The sequence below is a fragment of the Apteryx mantelli genome, chromosome 3, assembly GCF_036417845.1.
Source record: "Apteryx mantelli isolate bAptMan1 chromosome 3, bAptMan1.hap1, whole genome shotgun sequence".
Taxonomy (NCBI): Eukaryota; Metazoa; Chordata; class Aves; order Apterygiformes; family Apterygidae; genus Apteryx; species Apteryx mantelli.
In genome coordinates this window covers 23,004,431-23,014,176 of record NC_089980.1, presented here as the reverse complement: position 1 = coordinate 23,014,176, position 9,746 = coordinate 23,004,431, and the positions used below count along the sequence as shown (strand labels likewise).

Here is a 9,746-nt window from a genome sequence, read left to right as displayed (position 1 = left end):
ATTGCATCCAGCGTTGCCCCCCTGCAGGTCATATGGCCAACTGGCCATCTCTTGCTCTATCAAGTTCACCCTTTCTTTTGCTAGTCAGTTAATTCATAAAATTGCACTACTTTGAGAGTACCAAAGACAGGTTTTTTTTTTTAAAGATCATTTAAATTAGAAGCTCGTTCCTCGTGCAGTTGTTCCAGCATTTCCCTGTCTTTTAACCCTCACTGGCCTCTCCACGGCCACCTCAGCTGCAGCAACGCATGAAGTCCAGACGCAGGCTTTGTGGTCGCTCTGACCTCCCACCGTTTGGGGCCAGACCTTTGAAGGAAAGGAGCTTGGAAACCGTGGGCATCTGGGCTCCTCGAGAGCTGAGCCGCAAGCCTGCCTTTCAGCACGCAAGGCACAGGATCGGTTTCAATGGTGTAAACAGGTGTGGCTGCAGTATTGCCATTTTTCTTTGCTCCTTGTCAAAAAGCGCATTTTAAGAAGGGGCAAGAGATTATCAAGCTTTTAAGCAAATACAAGGGGAGTAGCACAGGCCGGTGCCCGCAGCCCCGGCAGCGCAGGCTCCGGCCCCTGCCATCTTCCTGCTGCCGGCCTCGCTGACGTGTTTGCTCTTCGCACGCTTCCTCCCTCCGAGGCCGTCGAAGCGCGCGGGGCAGCCCTCGCTCCACCCCAGCCGGCCGCCTGCATATATTCGGCCCGTCCTGGGCACGAGGCGAGGACGGAGCAGCCCCGCAGCAGCAGCCGACATGTCCAGCGCCGCGGCCAGGCTGTGCAAGGAGCGGGCAGCAGCGGGTGGGCTGGGGTCCCACGGCAATGCCATCCGGTATTTAAACCAGGACTACGAGGCCCTGAAGCAGCAGTGCCTGCAGGCCAGGGTGCTCTTTAAGGATGAAAAGTTCCCAGCCTGTCCCTCCACACTGGGCTACAAGGACCTGGGACCAGACTCCTGCAAAACCCAGGGAATTACCTGGAAGCGCCCCACGGTAAGAGTGCTTTATCACTGCGTGTTTCCCTAGGGCCAGGTCTAATCAAAGGCACCAGGACGTCCATCCTAAACCAGTGCTGATCCTGAATATCTGCTATTCCTTTATGTTTTTTCTTCTCGCTTTCTTTACCTCCCTGGTTGCTAGCTGCAGCGAGGTTGAAAAGGGGAAGACCAACCTTTCTGAAATCCCTCATAAAGCGAGGAAGCCTATTGCTGCATGAGAACCTGCTTCCTTCCTTTCTCTCTAAAGCTTTCCAGCCCAGCTCCACGGAGCTAGAAAGCTGCGCTAAAATTCAGAGCAGCACACAAAGGCCGAAAGGGGATCCAGACAGGGCTCCCCCAGGAGCCACCGATCATCAGGTGTAACAGCGTCCGTGCACCACGTCCCTTCCGATGTGCCTCCAAGGCCATTAGGCTAATGCTTAAAGAAAACCCTTTGCATGACTTCAAGCTGCCTGTAGCAATTAAAGAACAACCGATTGGAATTGTTGTTACCCAAATGCATATATCCTAGAAATAGCCATTCATTTAAAATAGTCATTTTCATCAGACAGGAATAGATGCTGAGATTTTTTTAAACCGCAAGGTAAGGGCCTCACTATTTTTCTGGTCTTTCATTTTCCAGTCGTTTGTCCATACTTCATTCCTCCTTCCTTTGCTTTGTCCCTGCCTGGGATATCAAGAAGAAAAAAATGAAAAAAGGGGGGAGGGAGGAAGGAACCCCTCCCCCCCCAATAACTTGCCTTCCTCAAATGAGGAGGGGGGAGGAAGGAGAAAGAGAGAAAGAGAGAAAATTTCAAGGTCTAGAAATTTATTTTCCTGAAAAGTGAGACACTGAAACTTCCAGTTTTCATAACTTCCCGTACCTCCCCTGGTGCGCCCATCTGTCAATCAGCATTTCGCTTTGGTACCTGGGTGTTTCAGCAACAAGCACCGTGCAAATATTTCTTGGTTTTGCCTGCCCTGGGAGAACAGGGGCCTTCGGCAGCCCCTTGAATGATCCTTGTCCAGCCCGTGCGAGGGAGCTCTGTGCCTGCAGCAGATGCGCGGCACAGGCAGGGCCAGCCCGGGGCTGCGAGCCAGCCCGGTGCACTGCTCCAGCCCTGCCCAGCACCCCCCCGTGCTCCCCAGAAACCAGGCAGCTCTGTCGTCGCTTCACCTGCAAGCGTCGAGACCCGCTGGCTTGTCCCCGCGCGCGGGGTGGAGGGCAGCCCAGCGCCAGGATGGCACCGGCGCGTCTGCTAGAGCCCTCGCGCCCTGCCCAGGAGGACGGACCCTCTGCTTCCTTCTCCTGGGGACGGAGCCCTGCATCTAAGCCGCTTGTAAAGGCGACAGATAACCCCCGTCGGAGGTGACAGCCTGGGAAACCAGGCTCATTTCCTGGACTTTTCCAGCCAGCCGGCAGGTTTCCAGCTCCAGACCCTGCCTGGGACTCCAGGCTGGTGGGGTCATTGCTCGCTTACCTGCCGGCACCCGAAACAAGCAGCGGGGCCCAGCGGGTGATCGGGAAGAGCCCTGCTGGAGCAATGGCCCTCTGCAAGACAAATATTCACTGCTCAGGGCACCTCGCCCTGGGTTGGGACTGCTGCGGTGCAGTGAGTGACAGGTGCTCTTCCATCATTATTTTCTGGCTTTGACACTGGGTTTCTAAAAGGAGAAAAGGTAGAAAGTGCCCTTCTAAAGAGTGCCTACGTGGCACTTGGCGGTGGCTTAGAAGAGACAGGTGTCTTAAATGAGTAATATGTCACCTACTGCTGACTGCCATCAGGTGCTGTAACAGGTCACCAATTTGGAAGGGGGGGAAAACCCCACAAGAACTCTTCTGGGTGGCAACGTCCTCCGGTCTCCTGTCCACCGGGACGGCTGAGCTCTGTGATAGACTGTCTGGAGTCGGAAGAAGAAGAAAAGCCATTAACATAACCTGCTTGGCTGCCCCCAAAAGGCTGGGAAGAACGGGGGAGTTGCTAATAAGAGTATTTGCACGGGAAGTGCGGTTGGGGTGGGGAAGCGCCACCACTACAAGCAGTAGTGGAAATGCAGCACCTCTCCGGTGCGTGAGAGCAGGGAATCACTGCCACAAATCAGCTGCACTAGCCCAAAGCACGGCAAGAGAAAATCAGATCTGAACTCCAAAGGTGAGTTTTCCCTCTGTCCTCATACCTGCAAAACTTCTCGCTAGTATCACGGACAGTCTCAAGCAACAAAGCGCTTCAGGATTTGGCTCACCACCCCCCAGTAAGAGCAGTTTTCAATTTAACGATGCAATGTTGTTGTGACAGCTGGTTAATCAGAGAAAGGAGGAAGTGGGTATTTTTAAGAAATATTGGAAACGTTTACTATTTTTTGAACTTCATACTGAAACAACGAACAAGAAATGGAGACTTTTCAGACCAGAAAGGATGATACGTACTTTCAAAACATTTCTTTTCAGGAGTTATGCACCAACCCTCAGTTTATAGTTGGAGGAGCTACTCGAACGGACATCTGCCAAGGCAAGCTGGGTAAGTAGACAAGTTCTGAATTTTATTCTGGAAGAAGAAAAAGGAAGCTTAATTTAAAAATTCCTCATACACCACGTCCTCTTGGCTACCCTATAGGCAGGCTAAGGACTTTGAGGCTGGGCATCGCAGCCCCCACATGTGGGGCAGAGCCCACAGCCGCAAGCCAGGCACCCAGGCTCAACATGAGACAGTATGGAGAGTGCCAGATACCACAACCAGTCCTCGTGCAACCAGCACACTGATGGTGGGATGGGGCATATAGAGGCTTGTAAGAGCTGTGTCAAGCCTGCGGTTGCCTGAACTGTCTCCTGGAGGTGGGCACCTGCTTATCCCTTTCCGAAGTGGGAAGCTGGATTGCTGTTTTTCCTCCTCTTAAGACAGAGGTGGATGGCAGCAGCAGCGTTAGTGCACGTGCCCCGCAGTGAGAGCCGGCGCTCCGTGCCTGGCCCCAAAGAGCAGCTCCCAGACTCAGGGGACGAGGACAGGGCACCGAGGACACTGGAGCCTGCAGCCTAGTCCTTAGGGGTTTCATTTGGGAAGGAGAGCAAGGTCTAGCGACGGTTTCATGCCACTCAAATACACAGGAGCGGAGGGGCAGAATAGGGGCTGACTTAGCGCGGAGCCTGGGACTGCGACGTGCCCATCCGCTTGCAGGCACGAACTAGAAACAAGGATCCCTTTACACTGTAAAAAAAAGAAAAGAAAAAAACAATTAGCGGAGCCTGTCAGCTGTGTCGCACCGTCCACGACAAGGCAGTGGGTCCCGACCCTCCGTGCTGGACGCTCAGTGTGTTGGTGCAGCCGACGGGCAGAGCCGCGAGCAAGCGGAGAGGAGCGCCGGGACGCCCCGCGCGCTGGGCAAACACCGCCAAAAAGGCAGCTCCCACGCCAGGGCCTGACGCCCGTAAGGCGTCTGTCAGGCAGTAAGCACCCTCTCCTGGAGATCTGTCACAGCAAAACTGTCTGTCTTGCCTGTTTTCTCCAACGCTTGTCATCGTCTAAGCAGAGCCCTTAGGCAAACGCCCAGAATGGAGCTGCAAGCGCTTTCTGTTCCCGCTTCGAATAGCTGCTGTCGCAGCCTTCTTTCCTGGCTGCCCAGCTGATAAAACGCAGCTGCGGAAGACAGCAGCAGCAGCCTCTCCTGACTGCATACAGAGGCGAGAGCGCTGCAACTCTGGTAATGAGAATCTGATAGATCAAACGCAGAGAAACCAGCTTTTCTCACTTGTGTGCTGCTTAGTGCAGCACTTCGGACCTCACTGCACTAGTGTCTCATGCGTTGTGCAAATGCGATTGAAACAATTTCTGCAAGTCATTGGCAAGAAATGATACCAGTGCTGGTCCTGTAAATGCAGCACCACTAAAGCAATGGCTAAAAAAATTCCCCAGTGTGCATGCCTATGCTCCCAAGGCTAAAAATAAGATGCCCAATCATATACTTGCTCCAGGACATTTATTTGGTGGGTGCTAGAGCAGAGTATGGGGAATCACTTCCTCTGTTTTAGGAGAATTGTTCTGACAAATAAGAAAAGCGACATTTCTTGTCACCTCCAATTTGAGAAGTTTCTCTAATAGCATTAAAAGAAAAAAATGCCTGCAGTAAAGCCTCATTTTCCTTGACAGCTTACAAGCTAAAGGACTGAGGAATATTACCTGCTCTCGAGCTAGAAGAGGTCAATGCATCATTTGTGCTAAGCCTAGAAACTGATTGCAAGCACCTCGAGCCCCTTTTTATTTCTGTCACCTCCTGAATGTCTCTAGGGACTCCCGGTCGTTTGTGGGGCTTAACAGGCTTTCAGTATAGAGCAGGGCCCAAATGCATCAAATAGTGGTAACCAGAGAACTGGGCCCAGACGCCTCCCATGAATACAAGGACAGTGCTGGCTTTGGGGGCTTCGCAGCCCAGTGTCCTGTGGGCTGAACCCCACATGCTCTTCCAGAAAGCTACCCCTAAACTCACAAGAAAGGCCCCCCAAATCCAATTCTGCTTTTGTTAGGAGCTTACCATTCTCTCTAAGCAGGGAGGGGGGGGAAAAATCAGATTTCTGCGAGGGCAAAGAATAAGAGAGCAAAGATAATCCGGTTTTGTTTCTGAAAGGCTGTTTACAACCACTTCTACACATACTGACCCTTTACAAAAACAAACTTGAGAATATAGGCATGGGACTAATCTTTTAGTGTTCAGGTATTTGCTTAACATTGCTGAGGCACACTATGCTTTTTTGGTGTTTGATCCAATGCCTCAAACATCAAAGTACTTGTTATGAGAGCCCTCGTGTAAAACACTTCTATTGAACAGATCCTGATTCCATATTTACATAAGCCATGTATGTGACCCATTAACAAGTCCTTTGGGGGGAAAAAATCTATTTTTAATGATCTTTTCTGATATGTTTCTTTTCTTTCAAAAATAACACTGCAGGTCTGGGTTTATATGAACAAAAAGAACAAGAAAACCCAGAGTTAGTCTCACTTCATTAAACTTACTTTTTTGACAACAGCATAAGCTAGATGAATATCAGCTTGGGAAGTCTGATGGGAACTTGAAAGACCTGCAATATTTTAAATGCTCTTTGAACCATATCTTTTTGATGGCCTAGTAACAACTTGAAATACAGTCGCATAGTCTTAGTTATTAAATGTGACTTATGAAGTTTCCCTACAGCTAGCTGAGTAAGTTAATCCCAGAACTGTTTGTAGAAGGTCTTAAGTAGCAAGTGGCATAAATTTAATTTAAAAGAGTAGAAAACATACCCCACCTTCTCAACTTAATACAGCTTTCCAGATCCACACCAGTTGCATTCGCAGAGCACCTTTACTTTTGGAGGAGCAGCAAGTCCTCCCTGCGCCTCAGCTCCCCGGGCCCAGGCTGCCAGCGGGGGAAGCTGGGAGGGTCCCCCCGGGCTGGAGGGGGGGATCCTCACACAGGCTGAGCATCCAGCCCCCCGGCTCCTTTGGGGGGCATCTTGCCTTACAGGCAGCTCCAAGAGCCTCACGGAGGTCTGAAAGCAACCCAAAGCTTTTAGCATCTCTGCGATAGATCGGGTACACGTTGAGGGAGGCTTTGGGGCTCCTTCAGGACAGGGAGTGCTTAACGGTGCTTGTTTTGGTCACTTATTTCACTGTAAACATTCATCTACGGCTCTGTGGAAGGTCAGACCCACGGACCCAGGGGGATTTCAGATCCCTGGTCCAGCAGATGGATCCCCTGGCTTCCCCAAAACACATCTGCAGGCAACTGCGCGACTGCAGGGAGACTAAAAGCCGGTTCCTTTGCTGGGGGCTCCTTTGCCTTCCTGCAGAGCTTAGCTCACGCCCATATACGACTTAGCAGGCCTTCGTTAGACACGGCAAAGCAGCAGGAGCCTGCGCTGCGGGAGGTTGTGCAGCGAGGGGGTCAGGGCTTGCCCGGTGCCTGGCAGGAGGCTCCAGGTGCCAGGAGCTCTGGACGAGCATTTCCAGCATAGAGCAAAACGGAGAGTCAGATCTGCTCGAGGCACTGGGAAGCCGGAGCGACAGCACTGTACCTGGATCCCTTCTGAAGGCCAGGCCTTGCAGAAACAGCAGCCAGGACACAGCCAGGGCAGAAACGCCTCTATAGGGGCCGGGGAGGTGGTGGAACAGGGCGCTTTGGGCTTTTGGCTTAAGCTCATCCCTAGGTCTGTGAAGATGCTTCAGTCTAGACACTTCGATGGCAGCTAAACAGAAACTGAACACTGCTCTGTAGCAACTGAAACTAATCACATTTCTCATTAATTTTATGGCCTCTGTGTGTGCAGTGCACTTGGGTAAACATCATCGATGTAGAAAAGAGTGGCGCAGTTCCCCGCTCACCACAGATGCGGTGGTTCTGCAGCAGTTCGGTTAGCTTTGTAAAGCAGGAAGCCTGCTGCAGAGCACTGGAAACACAGGCCTTCTCCGTGCATCTGTGAGCAGGCAGCGATTTCATTTGAAGTATGCTAATAGTCAAAGTAGTTCTTCAAAACTGCATATATATGCACAGCTAGGTTTCATGTTTGCATCACAAACTCAAGGTCAGAATTTTTCATTTCAAATTAAAAAATAAAAAAATTGGATCTTACCAGCATTACAAATGACTTGGGATCCAAGAACCAAGCTGGTTCCTTTTTAGCACATTCAACAGCAGCAGCACACATTGTCATTGGCACTTGTCTGAAACTTTTATTGATGAAATATGAGACTCAGCAGAAAGCAGCTTATGTGCCCGTAGGTGACACAGCCTTGCAGGGCTAATGCTGGGAAGACTTCTTTATTTTTGTAAGCTAAAAAGAGTACAACTTCAAATGTATACAGTGAGCAGAAATGTTTTTTGTTGCTGTCATTTTGTTGGGCTCTACCTGTGTTGGAAATACATTCTAATTAAATATTTAATTCATTGGCCAGTTGGCCTCATTTTCCCTCGCTCCAGAAATTCTAGATGCCCTTTTTAGGAAGGGAATGGAACAGTTTCCTCACATATTGAAAGGTGACTTGTAACGTGCAGCTGTATTACGACAAGTTTTAGTGGTCCTACGTAGGCTGCCTTACCAGGGACAGGGAGCATGTGCTGCTGCACCATGCAGGCACAACCGCACACAAAACTGTGAAAGCTGCTGCTGGCAAAATGATGTTGAACTTGGAAAAAATAAATGTGCACTGTCAGCTTGTGCTTTTTTTAAACTAGCAATTTATTATTCTAGTAGGGCCAAGAAACTTTACTTATAGGCCGAGATCTCATTGTGGTGTACAAGAAGATAAGAGCAGTGGATGTTTTCTACCTTGACTTCAGCAAGGCTTTCAACACTGTCTCCCATAGCATCCTCATAGACAAGCTCAGGAAGTGTGGGTTAGATGAGTGGACAGTGAGGTGGATTGAGACCTGGCTGAATGGCAGAGCTCAGAGAGTTGTGATCAGCGGTGCAGAGTCTAGTTGGAGGCCTGTAGCTAGCGGTGTCCCCCAGGGGTCAGTACTGGGTCCAGTCTTGTTCACCTTCTTCATCAATGACCTGGATGAAGGCACAGAGTGCACCCTCAGCAAGTTTGCTGACGATACAAAACTGGGAGGAGTGGTGATACCCCAGAGGACTGTGCTGCCATTCAGAGAGACCTGGACAGGCTGGAGAGGTGGGCGGAGAGGAACCTCATGAAGTTCAACAGAGGCAAGTGCAGGGTCCTGCACCTGGGGAGGAATAACCCCATGAACCAGTACAGGCTGGGGGCTGACTTGCTGGAAAGCAGCTCTGCTGAGAAGGACCTGGGAGTGCTGCTGGACACCAAGTTAAGCACGAGGCAGCAATGTGCCCTTGTGGCCAAGAAGGCCAATGGTATGCTGGGGTGCATGAGGAAGAGTGTTGCCAGCAGGTGGAGGGAGGTGATCCTCCCCCTCTGCTCAGCCCTGCTGAGGCCACATCTGGAGTACTGCGTCCAGTTCTGGGCTCCCCAGTACAAGAGGGATGTGGCACTACTGGAGCAAGTCCAGCGAAGGGCTACAGAGATGATTAGGGGACCTGGAGCATCTCTCTTATGAGGAAAGGCTGAGAGAGCTGGGCCTGTTTAGCCTGGAGAAGAGAAGGCTGAGAGGAGATCTTATTAATGTGTACAAATATCTGAAGGAAGAGTGTCGAGAGGATGGGACCAGACTCTTTTCAGTGGTGCCCAGCGACAGGATGCGAGGCAACAGGCACAAACTGAAACACGGACAGTTCCATCTGAACATGAGGAAAAACTTCTTCACTGTGAGGGTGACAGAGCACTGGAACAGGTTGCCCTGAGAGGCTGTGGAGTCTCCTTCTCTGGAGATATTCAAAATCTGCCTGGATGCAATCCTGTGCAATGTGCTCTAGGTGACCCTGCTTGAGCAGGGGGGTTGGACTAGATGATCTCCAGAGGTCCCTTCCAACCTCAACCATTCTGTGATTCTGTGTTTCTGTGAAGAGGCAGGCTGTGTAATTTAGACCCCGTCCTGGAAGCTTCTTGGTACGGACAGTTTCCTGCATCCTCATTAATGCACAACAGCCAATTCCCAACTTGTTCCTTTCTGAAGACATGGTTAATACTTGTTCAGTCAAAAGCTTGGACAAAGATATTAGGCTCCCAAGTAAGGTTTAGAGATGAGACTTTGCATTGCTCAAGGCAGGTATAGCAATTTTCAAGACAAAGTTCAGCACTGCAATTCTTTCAATACAATTCTTTCCATTAATACTCCAAGCAGACTTGCCCCGATACTTCCCATGAAAGTTAAATTGCATTGTACGTTTGCGGGAGGC

The 9,746-nt window shown here is 50.6% G+C and overlaps 1 protein-coding gene across 1 annotated transcript in view; it reads left to right on the top strand.

The window, feature by feature from the left end:
- The first annotated feature begins 236 nt into the window (after positions 1 to 236).
- Positions 237 to 9,746, top strand: part of LOC136991553 (calpain-8-like) — a 30,422-nt gene continuing 20,912 nt past the window's right edge. The window contains exons 1-2 of the mRNA XM_067292907.1: positions 237 to 977; positions 3,411 to 3,480. Coding sequence (XP_067149008.1) covers positions 741 to 977; positions 3,411 to 3,480 — 307 coding nt within the window. The 5' untranslated portion in view covers positions 237 to 740. The remainder of the gene's footprint in view (positions 978 to 3,410; positions 3,481 to 9,746) is intronic.